The sequence below is a fragment of the Glycine max genome, chromosome 19, assembly GCF_000004515.6.
Source record: "Glycine max cultivar Williams 82 chromosome 19, Glycine_max_v4.0, whole genome shotgun sequence".
NCBI classification, from domain to species: Eukaryota; Viridiplantae; Streptophyta; class Magnoliopsida; order Fabales; family Fabaceae; genus Glycine; species Glycine max.
In genome coordinates, this window is record NC_038255.2 from 5,221,557 (window position 1) to 5,247,667 (window position 26,111).

At 31.6% G+C, this 26,111-nt stretch overlaps 1 protein-coding gene, 1 non-coding gene and 1 pseudogene across 2 annotated transcripts; 2 read left to right on the forward strand and 1 right to left on the reverse strand.

Moving 5' to 3' along the window:
* Nucleotides 1-4,288: 4,288 nt before the first annotated feature.
* Nucleotides 4,289-9,206, reverse strand: LOC100785277 (amino acid transporter AVT6B). Its single transcript, XM_003554974.4, has 5 exons — nt 8,206-9,206; nt 7,743-7,895; nt 6,936-7,139; nt 5,768-6,233; nt 4,289-4,774 (listed from the first exon to the last, which is right to left on the reverse strand). The coding sequence occupies exons 1-5, from the start codon at nt 8,636-8,638 to the stop codon at nt 4,636-4,638; spliced, it is 1,395 nt and encodes a 464-aa protein (XP_003555022.1). The 5' UTR covers nt 8,639-9,206; the 3' UTR covers nt 4,289-4,635.
* A 9,926-nt stretch (nt 9,207-19,132) lies between these two features.
* LOC100791815 (ATP sulfurylase 2-like) lies at nt 19,133-23,683 on the forward strand (annotated as a pseudogene).
* A 1,622-nt stretch (nt 23,684-25,305) lies between these two features.
* On the forward strand, nt 25,306-25,433 carry MIR1520K (microRNA MIR1520k). The gene has a single exon (NR_048712.1). It is a non-coding gene; the product is annotated as a microRNA MIR1520k (primary transcript).
* The last annotated feature ends 678 nt before the right edge of the window (nt 25,434-26,111 follow it).

The window sequence follows — 26,111 nt, forward strand, 5'->3', positions numbered from 1 at the left end:
TAATGCAATCATTCTATGTCTAGCAATGATTTTATTAAGATATACATTCCTTTTAGTTCTATTAGAAATTACCCTATGTCGAGAGACTAATCCTTAAAATTGATACATGTAAGACCTTCCTTGTATTTTTATTAAGGATTATCCTTTGTCGAGCACCTAACCCCTAAAGATGATGCAAGAATGAATGATAAATGAAATTAAAATAAGAAAGGATAATAGGAAAGAAAACACTTGTTGCATTGATACATATGAAGCATGCAATACATCTTTTGGCTTTTTAGGCCTGTCAGACCCTAACTAAGGATTTATCCTCTCATAGTCATAAACATACCTTTGGAAACACATATATGTCATGATGCATGGTTCACACATATGCTTATGATTTCACTAACTTACTTTTGGAAACATGTATATGTCATGATGCATGGTTCACACAAATGTTTATGATTTCATTAACTTATCACGTGGAAGATTCAACCTCACTTAAGTTTTGTCCTCATTTTTCTAATATATAAACAAATACACCATGACATCTTAAGCACACATACTTCACTCACATTAAACATATCATATTATCACATCTATATCAATATTTACCGGATACAACATACACATATGTATTAAATCAAACTATAACATTATCAGTCTCCAACATTATAAAAATATTTGAAATTATGTCATAATAATACTACAACATCATAAATATCAACTAGTATTTTGGAACAATATAATAATAATAATAATAATAATAATAATAAACCACGTAACACCTATATCCTATTCTCAAACTTCAACGCATATTGTTGGAAGCCTTTTGGCTAATTCCAACCTGTCAAGACCTTTGTTTCATCGTAGATAAACTTAAAATGCAAAATAGTACATTAAGCACGTATTCACACATATATAAATCATTAAACAATTAAATTAATAAAAAAATATAAAAATACTATAAGAACAGTGGTATCAACATCCAACAACTAAAAATGACATAACCCACGGACATTTGGGGATGCTGCACCTAACTTTAATGCATATACATGTTTCAGTTTCACATGTCTCTGTTTTTTTTTTCTTTCAATTTCGTGACAACCCACACCGCACCTATTGTTTTTTTCTTGTCCTTTCTCGCAATCACTGTCAACATATATGAAATATTCATTCAGTCCCAAGCAAAATATTCAGAAGAACAAAAATTGCGACGCACTCGGATTATAAACAAACAACTTCAATCATTAAAAAAAAAATAGTATCAATGAAATGCTATTGATATTCATAATCCGTCCAATTGAATTTAAAACATATCATACAATCAAACATAAACATATACAATCAATTAAGATCTAGGGCCAACTTTTTTACTCCCAACTAATGTTATACCCATAAGCAAGATAATTTCACTCCCTCTTACCTCAAAAGATGTGATTCCATGGAAAGCATGCAAATAACGGTGGTACTGTGCAATTTTCCTTCGCACTCTTCCTTTCCCTGTTCTCACGGCGCAGTTGCCAAAGACAAAAAAATGAGACAAGCAAAAACTAAGTTTTAGAAAACTCTGACAGTTTTTACTGTTGAGTTTGACTTCTAAAAGTTGAAAGCCCAAAAACATATAATCCAATGTAATTATTTAATTAATTAAAACTAATAAGATAAAATATTTAATAAATAATAATGTATATAATAAATTTTAAAAATCAAGGTGTTAAAAATAAAAAGTCAGTCTGTTCGTGACCTTGAAAAAAGATTTTTTCTATTAGCATTTTTTGCAAATAATATTTTTTTAAAAAATTGTAATGTCTCTCTATATGTTCCTATTTATTAGATACAAGTTTAAAATAATATTTATTTTTTCTTATAAGACTCAATCTATAATATTTCTTATATTAATTATTTTTAGAGTAGAAATACTCATAATTTGAAGAAGAAAAAAAATATATTGACAAACAATTAGAAGAGAGGTAAATATTAATTAAATGGATAGTTTAGGAAAAATTATAAATTTAAAATAAATTTATTGCTACTAACTAAATTAATCACTTTTCTTAATCTATGATGAATTAGGTAAATATTGAATCTTATATATAGGAATGGAAAAAATATATACAAAGAGAGGACATATATATGAGAATAATCATCTTAGGTGAAAATAAGAATGATAAATTTCAACTATTAGATTAAAATAAAAGACCAAGATTAAAATATTTTAAATTCAAATTAAAACTTTATTTAACAACAAAATCTCTAAAAGATTTATCAAATAGAAAATTAAATATCTTAAAGATTTAATTTATGTTATCTTAAAATATTTCAAACTTATCACTAACATGACCATCACCATAGTCATATTATTTTCGTCACAATTATCATGACCGCAACCGCTACTACCATCATGACCGCAACCACTACTACCACCATGACCGTCAACCGCTATCACCACCACCGTGAGCAACGTCATGACCATTGTCATCACCACCAACATGATCATCGTTGTCTCTGTCGCCACTGGTGATCATAATGATGATGATAGTGATGGTAGTGGCAATGGTTGTGGTGATGATCTTGACATAAATTAATTTTTTTTTATAAATGACATAAATTAAATCTTTAAAATATTTAATTTTTTGTTTGGTAAATAAAATTGATTTTATGGTTAAATAAAATTTAAATTTAAATTTAAAATATTTTAATTTTAGTATTTCATTTTAATCTAATAATTAAAATTAATCATTTTTGTTCTCATATAAGATAATCATTCATGTTATTTGATGCTTGTCCTCACTATCACCAAAACAACATCTTGTAAACTTCTCATTAAGGAGTACTTTCAAAACCATGTTTATAACTTTCCATAACATTGATAAATTTTATAATATTGTTAAGGTGTCCCACTTAGATAGAAATATGACTAAAAATTTCCTATAAGACCGAAACAATCCTTTCTTTTTTAGCTTTGGGAAGCCTTTTTTTTCAAGAAATCTTGAAGGCTTCATGAGAATATGAAGAAGAAATATATATTCTAATGTTTGTTATAAGTTTTTTTAAAAATATTTTTGGATATCATGGATTCCTGAGAATGCTATAATTTCAATTTTTGTCATGTGTTTTTTATATTTGGGTTATGTTTGACAAAACTAGCTAAAAAATTAGTTGAAAGCTGAAAAGTTAACAGGAAGTTGAAAAATTAGTTGAAAATTGAAAATATAGCTTATTAAACTATAAACGTTCGATAAAGCTAACTGTTGAAATTGCGAAAAAGTGTAAAATAATAAAAAATAATAATAAATCATGATTTATTTAAAAAGAGTAATTAAAAAATTTGAGAAATATATTAAGGATAAAAATGGAAGCAAAATATAAAAAGTTAGAAGCTAGCGTTTTAAAAAAATACCACTTCAAGTAACTTATAAAAAAATGCTAGAAATTACTAAAAAAACTTGTTTACCAAAGATTCAAACAAGTTTTTTTATGATGAGATATGTCTTATTTTTAGGTGTTCTGTTTCTAGTTTTCTGATAGAATAACATCCTTTATTTTAGGGTGGTTATTGCTCAGGTGTTAATTTACTTGTTTGTATTGTAAGGCTATATATGTCAAACTTACTTTATTTGAATAAGTGAAGTCATTCCTTGGGATTGTTGGTCATCTATTCTCAACATTTTAACTAGTAAACAAATAAAAAATAACTGAAATGTCTTTCTGAACATAATCTTAATTTCCATTAAGAAAGGGTGGGAAGAAAATATTCCAATGGGAATGTGAAAATTTGTAGTCTAATACACATGCAACTTTCATTTTTATTTAAATTACTTTAAATTTTAAAAACTATTCCCAGAAATATTAAGATGTAACTAAATAATTTTTTTTAAATATCAGAGAATGATATTCTCATGTTATATTCTTCCAAATAATATTTCTAAAAATGTATCAAAATTTTGTGAAACAAATGTCCCATTAGTGTTGAACTAATCCAATCTATTTCTAATATTATATTTGAACCTCGCTAGTCTTTATGTTATGCCGCGTGAAACAATCTTGCTCTACAAACTTCATGCTCTAACTTTCAAATGTCCAATCCTTAGAGTGTATATGTTTAATTTTAACCAGGAATATATAATAAATAAAAACTTTACTAGACTTAGAGAAACTTCTATTATTGAATTAAATTTTGGAGTTGAGTTAGCCTCAACCCATTTCCAACAATAATATATAGCTCAGTAACTTCTTTATCAAAACATAGTTACTAATACTTTATCAGAAAAATATTTAATCAGAGTAGTGCAATACCATTAAGTGCCCAAAATGTTCTATTTCTAGGGAAATTTATAACACAAGCTATAAACAAACGTTTTAAAATACATGATTCAATCTCTTTTAAATAGGATTCTGGAGAAAAATAAAGAACCTCTAGAACTATAATAGAGAAGAGCATATTACAAAGGAGACTGAACATGTTTCAGGCCTTTACACAATTTTGAAGAACAACTGTACACAGGGCACTTCTTTCATTATTTTTACAATCAACCCATCAGATCCTCTCAAGAAACATCGATTTTCTAGTTGGCCAATAACCCTGCCACTCTTGCATCTGAAAGTATGAACATATCTGAACTGTGGACTTCCGTAGAAAGTTTCAAGAAATCACTCACGTTTAGTTGTACTATTCTTGATCAGGGCAAAGGCATCACTGTATACAGCCACAACATTCGCGAAGACTGCGAGGACTATCATAAAGACTGATAGAATCTTGTCTTTTTTAGTTCCGATGTTGTACCGATCCCTGTAGAAAGAAAACAGAAATTTAATGATAATATGTTGAGGTAATTAATCGGTAGCAAAAGCATAGACAGCAAGCTTTTTCATGCATGACTAAGTGGCTGTTAGGCACAAGTTGCTATCTGAGAAGAATAAAATAGAAGATTACTTCAGCAAGGGTTTTTATTATCTTTTTAATGTAGAGATAACCAAAATGCATTTTGCCTCTTCTAACATTTCCTTTTTTCTTGTCTTTTTCAATTGTTATTTTTATGTATCTTGAGTTCTTTACTAGTTGTGCAGCTTGTGCCTAATAGACATTAGGACTGTTCATCCTAGAATTGCTTGCTATGAAGGAATGATAACTATCTCAATATCCTTAAATCATTACTCCTCCTTTGGTAAAGCTTCAGCAATTTTGCATAATTTTATTTGTATAGACTATATTGACTATAGTGGCTTAGTGGTATGCATGTAGTGGACAACACAACTACCAGTATTTTCTGCAGTTTGATAAGTCAGGAATTCTAATTATTTAGATTTATCAGATAAATTAGCTTAATGCCATCTCCCCTGGCTAGTTATTTCCTCTGTGTAATTTAAAGAATAAATCCTACAATTAAGCACATTAATCAAATATGTAATTCTATTTAGGTCTTGTTTAGATAAACTTCTTCATAAGCACTTACAAGAAAAGAAAATAAGAAGGTGAAATAAATTGAAATCCTCCCATAAACTAGAACTAAATTATGCACTAAACTTTTATATAAGTTCTCTCATCTAACTTCTTCAAAAGTTGAAGTGCATAAATTGATTTTAGCTTGTGGAAGAAGTTCAATTCATTTTACCCTTTTATTTTTTTCTCCTATGAGTTTGTGGAAAAGTTTATCCAAATAGGACCTTTTTTTTTCCTCTTCCCTTACATTGTGGGTACTTAATACTCACCTACAGAGAACATAAAAAAAAAGTTGGAAACCAAATACATTGCTGAACTAAAAAAAGTCAGCACCAAACTCACCTTAGGGTGATGGCAGATGGAAATATGAATGATAAACTTGCAGCAGCTGTTGCTCCAGTGAACTGGAAAATATCCCAAATGCTGGGTATGAAATTTGCTCCCAAAAAGGAAGCAACAATAAGGGCCATAGTAATTGATGCAAATCTGAAGTTATCTAGAACCAAAGGCCTAGATGATGGAAATATGAGACCATCAAGGTTGATCCGCACTGCATAGAAGACAACTGGAAATACAAGCACAAGATGCGCAGCATAGCTAAAACGGACAGCGTCATTGAGCACAGAACCAAAAGGGATTCCCAGATCAGAATCAAAATTGGCAAGCACATCATCAAGAGTTCCTTCACCAAATAGGAGGAAGCCAAAGAAGCTTGTCAGTAAGTACACTGAAGCACATAGAGTAAGGGAAGTACGCACAATCCCGTGTATCTGTGAGGAGTCCTCCAGTTCATTATCTATGCTGTGAACTGCAAATAAAGAGGGTATGCATTGCAATCATCAGATTATGTATCCATGAAGCAAACAGGAAGATCAGTATAGCTAACTGCAGTCATATCATGCTCCCTTCTATGACCACTTTAAGCAATCAAGCATAGGATGTAAAAGGTATACTTCCATTCATCATATTATTAACTCAAAATAAAGTATATGATCAACAGGTTGAAGAAATTTAGGAGCCGTTTCATTTCAGAAAACATTTCCAGATATTCTATTCTCACTTTGTTTCTTGTTTTGTAAAATTTGTACATGAAAAGGGAAAACAAAAAACAACAAAAAGTTGTTTTCACTGTTTTCTGTATAAACTTTTGAAATCAACAAACAAAATGAAAATAGAAAACATTTTCTCAAACCCAACGATTCCAGTGTCCCAGTTTAATATCATGGTCGACAGCTAGAAACAAACCAAAACAACTTTAGCCAGTCATAAATTGACATGCACGGTACAAACCATTTTACTTTCATCAATACTTTCTTTTCAAATTAGTTGGACAAGGACAAGGGTGAGTCTCACACGGTGAGGTTTATGGAAGGATCTGCCAGATTGACCTCACAATATTTTCCATGTAAGTTAATATCAAAACTTAGCTACATGTATCAGTTTTCAATAAAAACATTAAAACAAGGGTGATAAGTTGAGTTCCATACAAAGGTCCGAGAAATTTTCATACCATTGAAGTGGCACAGATAGGCTGTCACAACCACAGGAGTTACAGTAAACAGTTCAAAAACTGAGGCCACATCAGTAATGATCGGGAAGAGTCTGGGCATCCCAATGCCTCCAATTGCAATCTTGAAAATTGAGATTCCCACAGCAATAACAAGAAAAGCAACTGCTAAGCCAAATGATAATGCAGAAGTGTATCTCAACGAATCTGCAAAATCCACAAAGCACACCCATACAATCTTCATTGATTTGTCATAACATATAAGCTTAAACCTAAGTATGTCATGACAATTGCTCTACCTTTGTCCCATCACATAACTTGAAATAAAAAACAATTGCTCAAAGTGTTTAGTTATTTGTACCAAAATGCAAGATGTATACAGTGCCAAAGCAATGGAGTGATCCTAAGACTATAGTACATGTCTAATTGTCTACTATGTCATACTAATAGTATAGCATATATGGAAACAAAACAACACAAAGCTTTTCTAACTTTTCAATTACTTGTTTGCTTAATTTCTTCCATAAACTATATATTTTTAAACCATCACAAAACTGAGAAATATAGAAACTAAAGCAATTGACATTCTTCTAATATGGATTCCTAGCTTATCTCAAGCTTTAATGCTAATTTATCTTGACTGCCAATACTTCCAAAAAATACTTTTGAGTAATTTGAGATGAACAACAGTCATTGTAGCAACACCTAAGAATTGTCACAAGCACAACCAATCGGTGGTCAAAAGCCAACATTGTGCTAACATTATCTTCTTATTTTTCACTTCAATTAATGAAAGAGAAGAACACTCACCAATTCGCTTGAAGCAAGACAAAGGTGCAAACACAGCAAATGTTGTAAAAAGAAGAACAAATGTACGTCCTGTCCACCAGTGAACTCCAAACCATCCTTCAAGTACACCAGAATGATGAATTTCACTAGAAGATGTTCCAGAAATCACGTCACCTTCCATATTAACAACACAAAACTGAATTACAACCCAAAGTTCTCATCTAAACAGATTGAGGGGTTCAACTAAAACCTTAACTTATGAATTAGATAACAAGTCCAACGGAATAAATACCGAGTTTAATTTCCATACACGGTCAATGTAAAGATCTTTATATTGCCAAATGACAATTAATTAGAAATCACCTTATCATACATGACAAGTATGATCAAATGACAATGTATAAAACAAAAAACTAAAACTATCTGTGCATTCTAATTAAATTCATAAAATCTTATGTATTGGGCTTAAGAACATAGTCTATACCAATAATAATCATGTAAATAATAAGCATTCCAATGTTGTTGATTATAACACATATCTGCACAAGAGCTTTTCCGAATTTGCCAAATGAATCCCCCACGAGATTCCCATAAGAAGAAAGATTCCCTGCACGGGAATTCCTGATCATGAACCCAATTGACTTCTCTGTCAACAAAGCAGTTAAGATTATAGCAAGAAGACCAGGAACCATTCCCAACTTTTTCACACATGCTGGTAACCCCATGATCCCAGCACCAATAGCTGTGGTGGATAAGTTGAAAACTGCCCCAGAAAATGAAGCACCATTGAATTCATCTAAGCCTTCAGCATCAGCATCATGAGTCTTCGGTATCAAAGGTGTCTTCTCATCAACAACTACTTTGTTCTTCCTTGATTTTGTCTTCTTTGCCTTATGCTCAATACTTCCAATTGTCATTTTCAGCTTTCAAGTCCTCTCTTTTTCTTTTTAACTAGAAATTTGAAACCAACCAGCTTAACTAATCTGTCAGAAACAAAATACACCCTTTTTTTTTTAAGTTGAGCAATGATTGAAACTTTGGAGCAATTAGTTCAGCAAAACTCACACGCTCAATGATACAAAACCTGAAAAACAATAATTCAAGACACCCCAGAATCCAGAGAGAAAAGAAAATATGATAAATATTGAAAATTTGAAACTGGGGAGAGGATCAACAAAACCCAGATCACCAAATTGCTCAGAATTCAGAACCCAAATCTCTCTTAACAAAACAATCACCGGAGCCAACAAACGAGAGAGATTTTGGGTGTGTTGGACAAAGTTTGGAAATATGGAACCAGAGAAGAAAATGAAGAAAGATAAGAAAAATTAGAAGCCAAAAAAAGTGAACGATGAAGGTTGAATGTGAATATTACTACAGTTTGTTTATATGCCAAACAAAGAGAAAGGGAAGGGAAGATAGGAACGTATCAATAATAGTGTTTGATTAAGATGGATAAATTGTTGTTTGTAGGGTAATTCACATGACAAGTGTTAATTGGTTCTATACTTGCTAATAATATAAAAGAAATATTTTATTCTTTGTTAATTTTTAGATTTTTATTATTTTTTCTAATAACTATTCATTACTCTCAGATTGTTAATTTTTTTTAGTTAAAATAAATATAAAAAAACAGCATTTTCATCACGGAATGTCTCTCTACTAATATAATATAATGTTGACACAATTGCCAATTGTATGACCAAATCGTAAACCTCTCTTGCCTATTGGTTTGTATTTGAAAAAGACAGCATACAAACTTTTGTTCTTTTTGGGAATAGAACACTTTATTTAAATGAGTTTGGCTTTTGAGTTTAATGTGTTTGTAGCAATAATAACATAAAATAGTTTTATATTATTATTTAACAATAAGTTATTATTTAAATTATTTTAAAATAATTATTTTAAAAATTAATAAATTTATCATACATATTGAATTATAATTAAATAATTATTTAAAACTTTTTATATTATCAATATATATGTTAGGAATCTTCTTTATTTTATTAACTATAACTAGAGGGAAAACAGATGCACACAAGAACCTATATAAGATAGTACACAGAGATAAATGATTTGTTATTATTATTTGTTCTTTTACTCTTTACACAAGGAAGAACACTCTCTTCCCTTACAATACTGAAATATTTCTCGGTTCTCTCAATACAATCAATTCCTCTCCTTTTCTCCTTCTACACAAAGCTATTACATATTCAAACTAACTAACGTGCTAGTTGGCAGAGTCTAACTAACTCCTAATAATTTAACTATCACTCCTTCTCCTCTTATTCTTCCTAACTGTACCGTAGCAACTACTTAACTACAATAGATGATTCATCTTGCCTAACAATACCCCCTGGAAAAGAATCCTGTCCTCAAGGTTGAAAGCATGGAATTGTTACATCATGATCTGTCCTCCTAGGTTGCTCCTTCAACATGTTGTCTTTTCCACATGATTAATACTTGTGGAATTTATGTTCCTGCTAGACCAAACATCCTTATTCCCACAACTTGTTCCGGTTGTATCCCTTGTTCTTCGGTTTGTAGTTCCTTTGGCAATTCTACCTCAATATGATGTTCTCCCACTACAAGTTTCAATTGGGAAACATGAAAAATAAGATGGATTCAAGCAGTGTCGAGTAATTGCAACTGAAATGCCACTGCTCCAACTTTTTTAACTACTCAATAAGGGCCATAGTATTTGGTTGATAGCTTAGGATTTAATCTTGTAGGCATTGAAGCTTGTTGATGCGGCCTTATCTTGAGATACACCCAATCTCCCTCCTTAATCTTTGAAGGTAGGTGATGATTATTGGCATACTTTGTCATGTGATTCTGAGCTTTGTTTAGATGAAACTTCAACTGATTAAGTGGTTCATCTCTTTCCATAAGATCATAAGTCACTGCCTCAACTAGGACTTCCCCTGGAATGAACCTTGCCAAAGATGGGGTGTTAGACCATAAACTATTTCAAATGGGGTACACCTAGCAGCTCCCTGGTAACATGTATTATACCAGTATTCTGCACATGGGATAAACTCAGTCCAATGATTCCACAAAAACCTAACAACAAAACATAGTTGTCATATTTTTTCATATTCAGATATTGAATCAACATTTTTGTTTTTTTTTTATGAACTAAATTATAATCAATTTACACATTCAAATATCAAAATAGTGTTTATACTTTTCTTAATGTCAAGAAAGGAAGAAAGAAAAAAAAGTTATAATTGTAATAAATGATGTAATATAAAATAATAAAAAAATAACTCACAAATGAAATAAAAGATAAATAAATGTATGATAATAATAATTATTGTTATAATTTTTACGTTGAAAAAATTTTACATTATTAATGAACTAAAATTTATTTTAAAATAAACATTATAAAATTCATAATTTTTGAATTTATGATTGAATAATAATGTAAAAAAAAATATTATTATGCAATTATTTAAGGTAAAATAAATGCTAATTGTTAGATAAGGAGTATTTTTTTTTCTATTGGTTACGGTGTATTTAACTTGTTTGTAGTGTTTTTTTTATTAAAATTTATTGAAATTCAAGAAATAATTTTATTAATTATCATCTTAAAGATAATTATTAAAAAAACTTTGGATTCTGTTCACGACTTTTCCAATTTAAGAATAACTACATATTGACACACACTTAATTTGTGTGGATTTATAAATAAATTTATATGATGTAATTTGAAGATATTAGAAATATTTAAAAAAATGTTATATTAAATATTAAAATTAAATTCTCTAAAAAAAACGTTGAAATTAAATAATTGTAAAATGTTGTGAAATTTATAGGTAAAAGCATACATTTTTTAAATTATATTAATTATACCAAGTTCTTTTAAATTAATATATATATATATATATATAAAGATATAATTTGGATATATTAAAAATATTTGAAAAAGAAATATTACATTAAATTTTAAAAATAAACGCTTATAAAATACTTATTGCAATTTATGTAAGAAACATTTTTTTGTCAAATTTATATTATTTATATAAATTAATGTTTGTCAAAAATTTAATTTAAAAACTAAAACACATGTAAATTGAACATAGAAAACATTTAGGTCTAAATACATTTTTGTTCCTATAGGTTTTTTAGTTTAATCTTTGTAAAATATGTTTGTTTTGTTCTTAAAGTAATTTAGTTAATACTTTGAACAGTAAAAACAACATTATTTAAAATACTTTAAAGATGAAAAATTAATCAAACATATTTTGTAAGGACTAAAATAAAAAAAAATTACAAAAATGGAAAAAAAATACTAAATTACAAGGACCAAAAATGTGTTTAAGCCAAATATTTATTAATTAGTCAAAATTTAAGAGACTAAGATTGTTAGAATAAAACATGGCCAGATTCAACAATTCTCCACAAGTAAGGGTGCCTATATCAATTGGTTAAGAAAAATGTGTGAATTCTTATAATTTGTAAACCCCTTACACTGTTTTTGATTCCCAAGGATAAAAAAACCGTTCTGCACCATGGATATATGTTCTACCAGGATTGGATTAAGGCACAGGAGAAATTTCATGATCAGCATCAAGTGCAGCTAGCACACTTCGTGGATTCCCCCTCCATCTTTCTTTGATGAGATAAATTGTTCTGGGTTTGGTATTTGTATCAGAGACAACTTGGGCAATTTTATTGCAGCCAAAACAGAGTGGAAACAACCTTGTCTTTCTGTTATGGAGAGAGAAGCTTAGGATTTATGGACTGTAATGAAATAATTGCTGAGGAGATTAGCCTCAGCAATGCGTTTTTTTTTTTTCGAGATGGATAATAAAGCTGTTGGCTCAATGCATTTAACTTGTGATTTGTCCTTTCAATTATTCATTTTTAGTTGCTTTGTATATTAATACTGATAAACTTTTATATTTTTTTTCAGGAATTGCTACATGGAAAGATCATTTCGATGACATGAACTTATAGGTGAAAACAATCTAATGAAGCAGGCCAATGTTTTGTATATTAATTGTGATATTTGCACACCAATGTTTTGAAACACATTTCAGCAATTTTTTTCCCTGTCTTGGTGTATTTTTAACGTGAATTTTCATAGTCTAAAATCTTATACTAACACGAATAAATAAAAGCCAAATTAAATTCAGCTTTCATATAGCTGAATATCCATGTGAGAGTTGAACTATATAGTTAGAGAGGACTATATCTTTATATATGTTATACTTTCTTACTTATTTTATTAGATATTTTAAAATTATGTTAGCTTAATTACAAAGATACTTGCAAGAGTGTCTTTGTTAGTCTTATGTGAGAATTGAACTATATGCTTTGTTTCATTTTTTTATAGTAAATTTCATTTTTTAGTCAATTAAAGAAATGCAAGTCTTTGTTAATCATAGTCAAGTGGGATGATTAGTTCTTGTGTTTGTGTAACTTTTGTAGCTATATGATGCCTTGGGAGTTTGGAGTTACACTTTATGTAGATCCCCATGCAAAAATAATTCAAAAGACTTATTTCTCTGATTTCAAATATAAGAATAATATATATATATATGTTAATTTCAAATATAAAAAAATTTAATTTAATTTATTTTATTTAATATTAATATTTTTAAAATATATTTTATTTAATTGAGATTATAATTTTATTGATTTTTTCTTATTCTTGATACTAAGTTTTAATGTAGGACAAGTTGAAAAAAAATATAAATATTTATAGAGCTTTCGCTTAGGAGTACCAATTTGGAGACTGGCTTTCGCTTAAATGGTGCTAACAAGAGATTGGCCCTAAAATTGGGTGCGTTGCGGATTATCCTATAGAGCTTTGAACACGGGCCTTTTACATGTACAATTTAAATGATATTGATTTGGCTTAATCTATATGTTAATGCTATATTATGTATTGACAGCACTAGCATACTAAAGTCATTTTTGTGGCTTATCTAGTTGAATCTTTGTAATTATGTTCATTTCAACATTTCTGCTTTTCAAAGTTATGTATTCCTCGCAAAATCAAGGCTTGTAATTGCTTTCTGTTGGGCGGTCAAGAGCCAACATAAGAATAAAGTAGGTGTAGCGGAAGTTAATCTATGTAGCCGACCCCACCTAGTGGGATAAGGCGTTGTTGTTGTTGTACTCTTCTTTATATTCAATTTTTTTTTTGTTTAATTTTTTTTAAGAATAATAAATACTTGTTACCGACAAATTTTTCCATTGGTAATTTTTTGATGAAATATTTCATCCGTAACTTTTATAGATAAATCCATTGCTCATTAGTGACATAATATTAATTTCGCCGGTAATAAAATCAGTCTGCAAAATCCAACAATAATTATTTGGTGTTTCAAAATCAAACATATCACTTGGGTTTTTTGAGGAGACAAAGCAATAATGTAGCTCATGTTTTAGCTAGGACAACTTCATTTTTATCTTGTAACAAATATTTTGATCGAGCACCTACTTATATTAAACATTTAATTATTAATGAAAAGCCATAATTTTCTTTTGTATAAAAGGTTGTTAGAATATTGTGAATGTAGTGATGATAAGTACGATTAATGTTCTTTAGGCTTAAATCTTATTAATTAAGGTTGATAAACACCGGTATAAAAATAATAAGCAGGAAATCTTGTAAAATTTTAGGCTTAAATCTACATTTTGTCCCTATAAATTTTATATTTATCCAATTTTAGTTGTGATTGTTCAATTTTGATAATGTTTGAAACAAATAATCTTAATAATATATAAATATAATTCAACAGTTGAATCAATAAAAATCACATTCTATATAAGAATATTAAATGATGTAATAGTTAACTAAGTTATATCAATTTTAGTATGTCTTTCACATAATTGATTATATATAATGATAAATAATAATATTAATAATAAAACATAAAAAATAATTTTATTTATTTATATTTAATTAGGGTCAATTTGTCAACTATCATTTTTTAGAGAACTATTATTTCTCATTATCACATTTTTTATTAAAAAAAACATACAATAAAATTATGATTCCATTGCAATATGGGGTGAAAACAAAATAATACAACGGAATCAAGATTCCATTGTGCAATTAAGGGTGAGAAAAAATAAACAATAAAATTGTGATTTCATTATACACTTATACAATGGAATTGTGATTCCATTGTGCAATTGGGGAATAAAAAAAATAATAACAATGAAAATATGATTTTTTTGTACAAGTGTGTAACAAATCATAATTCCGTTTTTTTTTTTTTCATTCTCAATAGTACACTGAAATCATGATTTCATTATGTTTCCTTCCAAGAGACAACTTAGGATATAATGAAAAGGTAGGTAATGCTAATAGAAAAAGAGGTAGTGCCAACAATAATCCCCTTTTTTTCTATCATAGGACATAGACCATTTGTGGCCCAACACAACCTTCTTTCATATAGAAAAAAATTGGCAAACAAAATTCTTTCTTTGTTTTATTCAATTATCACCTATCATATATTATTTTCAAATCATTATTAAAATAAATTTAAAAAAATTAAAATTTTTAAAAATCTATTTTTTATTTTTTATTTTAATATTTTAAAATAATTTTATGTAAATTTGAAATATATAATTTTACTATCTTTTTATTATCTAAAGTTGTTAAGATTTTGGCTTTTAGACTCAACTTTTTTTCCACCTTTTTTTGTCTCTTTAACTTTTTTTCTTACTTTTAGTAGTGGTTTGATTGTGTTCAAATTGCTAGAAAATGAAAGAAATTTTTAAAATTTTTATGTGGGTTTCACACTTTTATCACACTACTTAAATTTAAATATTTCTTCTCAATTCTCTTCCAATCAAGCAAACCCACCCTTAGTTCTTAAATTTTCTTTGTCATTATATTTTAGTACCTTATTAACATGAAAATAAAGATCAAAAAAGTTATAAGACGTTCACCAACACACACAAAAAAAGGAATAAAAACAAAAACCTAAAATGTTAAGGAATAAAAAGATAATGAATCCTATTTTTTTTATTGATTTAGATAACTAATTTTAAATAAAATAAAATTTAACAAAAATTATCTAATAAATTTTAGCTTAAAAGGGATTTTTAAGTTAAAAAATAAAATAACTAACAAAATACTTTTACTTTATTTTTAAACTCTTATTTTAACTTTACCTTAATTTCATCTTTTATCTTTTAAAAGATTCCTTTTGATACTTCAATTAAATTTTACTCAATGTTTTCCTTTTGAAATAATGTTCATTTTCTATTTTGAATTATTTTTTGATTGATTCAAGAAGTAAAATTCATTATATTCCACTATATGAAAATTATAGAATTCAACTAATGTTTAAATCAAAAGTAGTGATAAAAATGATAAAAATTGAGTAAAAAATGAGTCTTAGGAGTAACTTAAAAAGAATATGATATTAGACTTTTCAATATTTAGTTGTTGGGGAGGTTAACTTTTCATGCTGTTTTCACTTTGTTTATATCTTTTTTTTGTTTGAATTTCCATGCAAGTTATTCATTTTGATCCTTTTGGCTCAATGATGTTGTCCTTTTGAAATAAGTGATCATTTTCGATATTGAATAATTTTTTAACGATATTGTATTGAAAACTATAGAATCCAACTCAAACAAAAAAGAATTATAAAAATGATGAGAATGGATAAAACTGAATACTATAGTAACAAAAAATAATATGATATTAATTTTTTTTAATAATTTTTTGGTTCACATCTTCACATAAATGAATACAAGGAAACAATTTTTTTCTAAAATTACGTCGAAAATGCACTCCAAAACAACATTTTATGATCCTAAACAGGTGTTAAAGATTTTCTTTTTCCTTCCCTTTTGAATACTATTCCAATCCAAAGCTCTCTCAAGTCTCACCTTGTTCCATAGTACATCACTCATTGAATCAATTTTGGTGCGGTTTGAACAATGAACAGTTCTACCTTCAGCTTTGAGCCTTTTAGTACAAATCATGGTCCCCACACTACTACAAAAGCAGCTTACTACGTCAGCAATTCAACGACGGTTTCAAAGAAACGTCGTAGAAGCTCAACCGGTGGCATATCCGTAATTAAGGGTTTCAGAACGACGACGTTTGTCGCTACCCGTAGTAGAAATCCAGCTGTTGTGGCGATTCGTATTTAGCTGGGTAAGTTACAAAGATGGTTTTTTGGAAAGAACCATCTTTGTATCGTAAATGGTAGCACGTGGCAAGCATGTGAGTGGGCCGACGAGTATACAAAGACGGTTCACTGGTGAGACCGTCGTTGTTTTTAAAGTACTTTCACGTGGCAGCCATGTGATTTGAGGATTTAAAATCCAAAGACGCTTTTATCCAAATACCCATCTTTGGATTGTTAGTGGTTTCACGTGTAGGCCACGTGATTGGAGGCGTTAAAATACAAAGACGGTTTTTGGCTAACACCTGTCTTTGTATGGTTACAGTATAAACACGTCATCAATTTCGTCATTTAGATACAAAGACGGTCCTGCCGCAACACCCGTCTTCGTATTGTTTGTGGTACACGTGATTTAATGCGTTAACATACAAAGACGGGTTTACCCGAAGAGCCGTCGTTGTATGTTTAGTATAGACACGTGGCGGCCCCCTGTTTGTTGTTGTTGTTGTCATTCAAAGACGGTCTTTGGTAGGACCCGTCGTTGTATCCTAAATTCTATCACGTTTACGACACGTGCTTCTTACTATCTCTTACGTTGGCGCGCCGTATCACTTCTTTTCTCCATTTTTTTGACTACTTACTATTGCTTTGGCGCCCTAGCTACACAGAGCATCTTCTCCGACAAAGACCATCGTCTCCGACAACCACCATCTCATGTCCGTTGCGTCTCGTTCCGTTTGAAGCTGTCGCCGACAAAGTAATGGGTGCATTTATCTCTTCTTTGTGTATCCCTTCATTTGCATGTGTTATATTCCTTCATTCATGTTATGATTATGCTTTATTGTCGTCTCAGGCCCTTGGTTGTTGTTGGTTGTCTTCATCGTGGTCTACATTGTACTGTTTAAGGAAGATAAGCTGGTTCCATAAGGTAAGATACATTGTGTGTTTTGTGAGAGAAAGTACGATTTTTGTCTACCTTCTTATGTAATCTGCAGCTATGGGTTGTAATTTTTTTTTTTTTTGCATTTCAGTGGGGTTTATGTGGGGCTCGTTGATGAAGCTGACTTGCGGGTAGTGAGTGAACGACTTTCGGGAACAGCCTGCTGCCATCCTTCATCAGTGGTGTGTCATCCTGTGCCACATTATCAGTTTCGTTGAGCGTTTGGTCTAAGTTAGTACACTGAACTTGATGAAACCCATGATGTTTAATTTGAGCTTCAGATTTACTGTCTTCATGTTTAGTTGTGTCTGTAATTGAATAAACTGGAGAATAAATTATATATAAGTATGTTGTTTGTAAAAGTTTTATTTGATGAATTACATAAGTAAATTGATTTATTTTATAATTGCCGTTAAGATGAAACATTTTGGTAGTTGCAGTAGCTTGTATGAAATGTTATGAGTACTGATGGAAAGAGTTGAATCTCCCTCTGAACCCCTTTTCAACTCAGCCCCTAACTAACTCTCTAATTATTCAACTAACTATGGGGGTTACATATTAATACTGGTGATTTCTGATTCTGATCCTGGAAAGGTACTTGAGCCACTTCTAGAAGTCCTAGAATTAAAACTGAACATCTTAACTTCATCAAAAGAAGGGTAACCACTGTATGGTAAAGCACATTCAGCTTTAGACCACGTAGTAGCTGATCTTATTTTTCCAAGCAAACTCATTTCCATGTTATCTTCATCAGACTCAATGCTGTCAATTTCCACCTCCAAAATTTTCACAACCTGCCTCATTGTTGGTCTAATACTAGGGTCTGTATGTGAACACAACAAACCCAAATGAAGCAATCTCTCAGCTTCCTCTAGTAAGTTCTAAAGACAGGGGTGACCGACAGCCCGTCTTAGAATTCTGTAATATCTACGACGGTTTTCTATGACCGTCTTTGAAAGCCATCGAATTTATTACGTCGTCGCAAACAACGACAGTCTTCAACCGATGTAGTGTACCCATTTTAACTGACGTTGAATTCTGCTTTTGTAGTAGTGCCAGTTGCAGCCAGGAGCAATGATTGCCACCCTTTTCTCATCCACACACTCAAAAAAAGCACAATGGAGATCCTCCCCACTTGCGTGGCCTTATCACTCCAACATGTTTGCCATATTCATAGGTAGTGGTTGTGAGCAAAACTGTGCCATATACCACAACAACACAACACAACACATTAATATACCATAATACTCCTATTTTGTTTCTGTGTTCCCTACGTTGCACTCGTTAGTGGTTTTTACTCACTTTCCTTCTCTTCACAAACCCACTTATTTCTCTCTCTCTCTCTCTCATTTTTTTCCCACTATAGCATGTCTCTAAGTCTAACCATCAAACTACACCTGGCTTCTTCTTCTTCTTTTTCCAACTTTACCCTCAACAGCCACCACCATGCAAACAAGGTAACGACTTCCAAAACCTGTTCCAACGCCAAGATTCGTCCCAAACCCATTTATAGTACAAACCCTTTGATCATCCCCACGTGTAAAGTGAGGCCAAGAGTGCAACAACACCGTGGCACCATGATCAAGAGTTCTTTGATAGAGCCTGATGGGGGTGCATTGGTTGATCTTATGGTTTCTGAGGGTGAGAGGGGTGCTAAGATCACCGAGGCTGAGTCACTGCCAAAGGTGCAGCTCACAAGGATTGATCTTGAGTGGGTGCATGTTGTGGGGGAAGGTTGGGCTAGTCCCTTGAGAGGGTTCATGAGGGAGGATGAGTATCTTCAGAGTTTGCATTTCAATTCCCTTAGGGTCAAGGATGGTTCTTTGGTGAACATGTCCCTTCCCATTGTGTTGGCAATTGATGATGAGACTAAAGAGGGAATTGGATCCTCTTCTCATGTGGGGTTGCTCGGGCCTCATGGAGATTGTGTTGCAATTCTTCGAAGGTTTGTTGGTCTTGTGGCATTTTTTTAAATTATTTTTTTGTTTAGTTTTGCTTCTGGTTGGTGTTTAATTTGTTGTTGATTGTTCAATTGTGTTGTTGGATGCATTTTGGTGTGTGGTTTAACGATTGAAATTGTGTAGGAGTATGGTGCCTCCATTTGAATCCCTAACGAGAAGTTAGCATTGCAAAGAGGGTTGGTTCATGTAAATTTTTGAAGCCCCCAATCAAGTTTATGAAAAATAATCCGGCAATTTTGGCTGCAACATTAAGGTTTTGGGACTCTTCGTGACTGCAATTGCGGCCACATTGGCTACATTTGTCCCCTGGTTATTGTACCATATAGTTTTAAAGGACTTAGGTTTGGTTTGTGCTGCCAGAGATATGCTTTGGTAGATTATTTGTGAACATTAATGTAACCATGGCTGAGGCTTGTGCCATGCCCTGCCGCTAGAATAGGGTGACTTCCCCCCCTGCCCTCTTCCTTTTCTGCTGACTATTGAAAAACTGAACGAGAGGCTTTATAGAAGGCTGAGTTTTCGGCTTAGTTAATGGAACAGTTCAAAGAATTTATCTATTGAACTACCTTATTCAAATTGCACATTTTGTTCACATGTTAATATAACCATCAAGTTGGAACATATAGATTTGAAATTCCCACCTTGTTTGAAGTTGTTTACGCATACTCTGGAAGTCTATTTTAGTATGTTTCGTGTGTTCATGAAAGATTTGGTAGATGTGTGTGGAATGTGTATCGGTTGTTATAAAAGGGGCATGCCAATGGAAATTGAAACTCCAAAAGTAGATATTAATATTTAGTTACAACTTACAACCAAATGGTGAATGATTTAAATGGGCACAATATAAGTCGAAAGCTGTCATGTGATCTGAAGTATCAGTATCTAGTCTTCATTCTTTAGAGATTCTGTAAGGTCTTGCTGATTGACATGAAAGGTCTTAAGTCTTAACATTGTTCAAATTTCTGAAAGGCAAGAAAGTCTTGTAGAGCCTCCTCTCTTGCTACCAAGTTATGAACTTTGCTCTGGTTTGGGATTGAATCAGTTCAAATTTGAGATGATACATTACTCTTAGCATTATTAAATCCAAAGAAAAACCAACTGACCCTTATCCTTTCTTGCTAGTTAACTCTTTGACTGCACCGCAGTTCATTTTGGGAATGACCGAATGTAACCAGTTCATCCCACAAAGTCTTTATCTTTATCAAATATGTTGACAGTTGTCACAACCCCTCCTTGTTAAAATCATCCTGGGATCTACACACATTTTTCTAACTGTCTTTATAGGCAAGACTATCATAAAGACCTTTTGACATAATTTTATCCTTTGAACATGTAAAAAACCAAAGAGGTGTTGGGATGATCTGAAGAATTTAGGGAATAACTTGAAAACGGATGAAGGGAAGTTAGGTTTGGAAGGTTTATGAAGCTTGAAACTCCCCTGGGGTTTAGTTTGTGCTTTCTTCTGTGGTGCTAAAATAAATAATTTCAAGAATATGCACCACAACAAGCATGCTACTTTGATAACCATATAAAACTAAACAATAAGTGTTGTAACTTGTGTGTTTGGATTGTATGAGACTGACTTTATTCAACTATGACCCTCAGTTGAAGACCTTAAATGACTGAGTAAAAGTTGTTAATACTTGTCTTTTCACATGTCTCACATGTAAATACTTTATCAGAGTGCTTCCCTTTAGTTTTCAGTCTTTTGTTTTGCTTTAACTGTAAGTCATAAAGCCATTTTGAGATGTTATTTTGAAAATAAAATTATTGAAGTGCACTGGCTATCGAAGTAAATTTTTGTCTTGGTGTCTCTTGGCTTTCATTAACCATTAAGCTCCTACGCAGTATTGAAATCTACAAGCATAACAAGGAAGAAAGAATAGCTAGAACTTAGGGAACAACTGCTCCTGGATTGCCATATGTTGAGGAGGTGATTACTCCGGCAGGAAATTGGCTTATTGGAGGAGATTTGGAAGTGCTAAAACCTATCAAATACAATGATGGTCTTGACAACTACAGGCTCTCTCCCAAACAACTTCGTGAAGAATTTGACAAGCGTCAAGCAGATGCAGTTTTTGCTTTTCAGTTAAGAAACCCTGTACACAATGGTCGTGCCTTGTTAATGAATGATACTCGTAAGCGACTATTGGAAATAGGCTTCAAAAATCCCATTTTACTGCTTCATCCTCTTGGAGGTTTCGTAAAGGCTGACGACGTTCCCTTGGATGTCAGGATGGAGCAACATAGCAAGGTAATTCCCATTGTTCTTCTCAAAAAACAAAGACTAATCATAATGTGCATGTGCTACAACAATAGATGTTAAAAAAATGACCTTGAAAAGTGATTGAACTATCACTCAAATTTAGCAATCTACTCATTTTGTAATTGCACAATCCATGGAATTTTATTCTACCAAGTTCTTTGCTTCTTCTTAGGTCCTAGAAGATGGAGTTCTTGATCCTGAGACTACCATCGTTGCCATATTTCCATCACCTATGCATTATGTTGGTCCAACTGAAGTACAGTGGCATGCCAAGGCACGGATAGATGCAGGTGCAAACTTCTATATTGTTGGTCGTGATCCGACTGGTATGGGCCACCCAACTGAGAAAAGGGATTTGTATGACCCTGATCATGGAAAGAAGGTACTCAACATGGCTCCTGGTCTGGAGAAGCTTAACATTTTGCCATTCAGAGTAAGTAGTATTACTTTAACATATGGCTATAGGTTCTTGCTCCTCTGTGAGATATGTTCTTTCAATGCTATCTTCCTCACAATGTTTTACTTCATATTGTGTATCAAGTTTCTTTAAAGTTGATACTGGCCTAATTAAATCATGTAATCAACTGCTTAGTCATGCGTGCCATGTCTTATTTTGAGATGGGAAATGACATAATTGTTCTGCTCATTTATACACAAAGTTAGTTTCACAAGTTTAATATGTTATTGCTACCTAAAGTTATGCTGAATGTTGATGAATTGTTTGTTTCTTATTTAGACCGTACTTATGTCTGATGATAACTGTTGTCTGGTTTGCCATTTTTAAATTACAGGTGGCAGCTTATGACACTAAGTTAAACAAGATGGCATTTTTCGACCCAACCCGTGCTAAAGATTTCCTCTTTATATATGGAACCAAGGTATTTGATTCCCTGTTATTGTATTAGGTGTTTCAGGCTCCATCAACCTTGAATTTGGTATTTGTCAACAATACGGTTTTTCAATATGTCAAATGAATTGAGCTTCTCCCATAACTTAAAATTAACTTATGTACTTAACTTTTATAAAAGTTTTATAAAAGTTTTTTCATCTAACTTCTACAAAAGTTAAGGTGCATAAGTTGATTTTAATTTATGGGAGAAGGTCAATGCATATTACCTTCTTATTTTATTCTCATTGAAGTGCTGATAAAGAAATTTATCCAAACATGGCCTAGGTTACAATGTCAGGATCCTAGTTTCTGCTTCTTACTTGAATCTGGCTGTAACTTAAAGTAATTTATATGTATATAAGTGGGTTTGGTTGGAACTTGTAACAACTAAATAAAGGCATGCAGCATTCAGATTTAACTAAAATTCCGCATGTTAGTGTTCTAGTTTATATACGATTATAATAAGTAAATTTAAAAATATTAAGATATTGGTTATACTTATGTGCCTGTAAGACACATAAGTGAACTGAATATTGTATAAGTTCCTGTTTTGTTACTTGATTACTCACATCACATGTAGCATCAAGTTGGTTTCTGAAATCCTTCGACAATTAGAGAAGTGTTCTATACAAATTTTCATCGTTTCTTTGATGATTTATGTTTCCAGATGCGAGCTTTTGCAAAAAGTGGGGAGAATCCGCCCAAAGGTTTTATGTGCCCAAGCGGATGGAAGGTTCTTGTCAAGTACTATGAAAGTTTGCAGGCAGAAGAGTCATCACAACAGCCTGTGCTATCTACTTAGACATTATTCTAAAAGTAGAAGCTTAGCATCAATTGATTCCAAAGGGAGAGTGTTAAAAACACATTTCTAGGAGTGCCAATTTTTATGCCTGGTCTTCCAGCTTCATGATCAAGATTTAAGCAATGCGCAAGCATATGTGAATTTTTTGTACCATATTGAATTATCTTTTTCTTATGAAGTTACTATGACTAAAGAATTTGTTGTGGTGCATGAAGCATAATTGCAGATGTAGTCTTCTATCTGTAGACTCCTGTAAGACCAGTTCAATAAGGGTGTGAGAATTCATCAGAACCTTGGTGCTATAGACATTTAGAGAAGGGTTATATGCACACAAGGTTTTAAAAAATGGTCTGTAACCACAATTGCAACTTCAAGGTTTTTGGGGTTTGTGTGATCACATTGTAACAGTAAATGCAGTCACAGTAGTTCTATTTGTCAACATTCCCGTGACAAAATCACAACTATGACTGCAATTTAAAACCTTTGATTAGCTAGGTGAGATGTGATCATTGTTACAATGTTGGGAAAATGTACCAAATTGTGATTTTAGTAATTTGATAATTAAAATAAATTTATGTTTTATTTAAATATTTTTCCTGTAATTTATTTTATTAATGCAAAATCTTGTTAGAGGTTGAATTTCATTGCCATTTTTCTTATTCCAAATTCCCATCTCTTTCTTACGAAACCAATTTAATTCATTGAGTAGAGCACTCAAGTGTTTACTCCTTAACCACTCAAGCAAGGCTAAACTACGATTGTAGTTTTGTTGCATGGAGTGGTGCATCTAGAAATTTTTGTGCGAGAATATTTTTATAGAAAAAAATTATATAATTTTATTTAATGGTTTCTATATTATGTAGTTTATTTGTGAACTTTGGTTTTGTTTGCAAAAAGTAAAGAAAATGAAGATCGTGTGCCAAGTTAGATATGGGTTTTGACTTCCGATAAGAAGACACTCTTCATCGTGTTAGCCTATGCAAAGACACGTGTTAAATGTGAAAATTTTAATTTTGTAAGAAAGGGAAACAATTTTTGGGCTTGCCTAAAGATAATGAATTTTTTAATTTGTGCTCAAGTGTAATCATCCTTAAGTGTGTTTCACTTTTCTCATTTTGCAATGATATATTTGTTTGTCTTTTGCAATTGGGAAAAAAAATAGAAAAAAAAGAGTTACTTATTTGGCTTACTTATATTTGAAATTTTGTAATGTTCCCTACATATAGATTGTGACATGTGACAATACAATACAAATAAATTATTATTTTAATTTATGTTATGTTAACCGTTGCGGTACGTGCACTTGAGCATATAACAAGATTCATTGCTCAAAAATAAAACATCAAAATATTCAATAGTCAATGACTATTTGACAGCATATCCTCCAAACTAATAACAACACAAATGATAGTTATAGTGTGAATTAAAAGGGAGAAAGTTATAAAAAAAATGGCAAAATTATATTTTTGGTCCCTCAGTTTGTCTCTAGTTTCAGATTTGGTCTCCCAGTAATTTAATTCACGAATTTGGTCCCCTATTTTGTAAAATCGTGCAATATTGGTCTTCCATGCCACAATTGGACGTTGACCGTTAACAAGCGATGTTGACTACCACGTGTCACATTCTTATTGGATGATGATTGTCACGTGTCATGTTCTGATTAGTCAATGAAAACAGCAATGTATTTCATCTTTCATGGTGTTGACATCCAATCAGAACATGACACATGACAGTCATCAACCAATAAGAACATGACACGTGGCAGTCAACATCACTTGTTAACAGTCAACATCCAATTGTGGCCTAGAGGACCAACATTGCACGATTTTACAAAATAAGGGATCAAATTTATGAATTAAATTACTGGGGGATCAAATCCGAAACTGGAGATAAACTGAGGGACCAAATTTACAATTTTGCCTAAAAAAATACATGTCAAACAAAAACATTAATCCTATTCAAATTCCCCCTAGAATTTCATGTGTCCTAAACTATTTTCAGGAATACTCCACTAAATTTGCTAAGTTAGTAGAATCCAAAATCAAAATGGTTAAACCCAAGCCTTTTACATGTTCTTGCACACCTCCCACACCCACTCCAAACCCTAACCCCACTCCTTGATCCCCTAATCTACCTTTTAAACACTTGACATCTTCCCAATACAATGAGAGACATGCTAAGGGATTCTATTATTATTGTAATGAAAAATTTTCACAGCGACCATTATTGTCAGGTTAAGAAATTTTTTGTTATTATTGGTTGATGAAAATGACCCCTTAGATGCAAATGAGTTACCACCAAGGTTGTCAGACTCGCGATTCTATGTAGAATCGTGGAGGCTCCGTAAACTCGACTCATAGAATCGAATTGTAGAATCTTAAGAATTTACTTAAATAAAAAAATATATTAAATTACAAGTGTGTTCCAG

Excerpts from the sequence above, each read along its gene's own strand:
- LOC100785277 (XM_003554974.4), bottom strand. The coding sequence starts at position 8,638 with ATGACAATTGGAAGTATTGAGCATAAGGCAAAGAAGACAAAATCAAGG. Across the intron at positions 7,896-8,205 it reads TATTTACATGATTATTATTG|GTGACGTGATTTCTGGAACA; the intron begins GTATAGACTATG and ends TTAATATGGAAG. Across the intron at positions 4,775-5,767 it reads CCATCTGCCATCACCCTAAG|GGATCGGTACAACATCGGAA; the intron begins GTGAGTTTGGTG and ends TTCTTTCTACAG.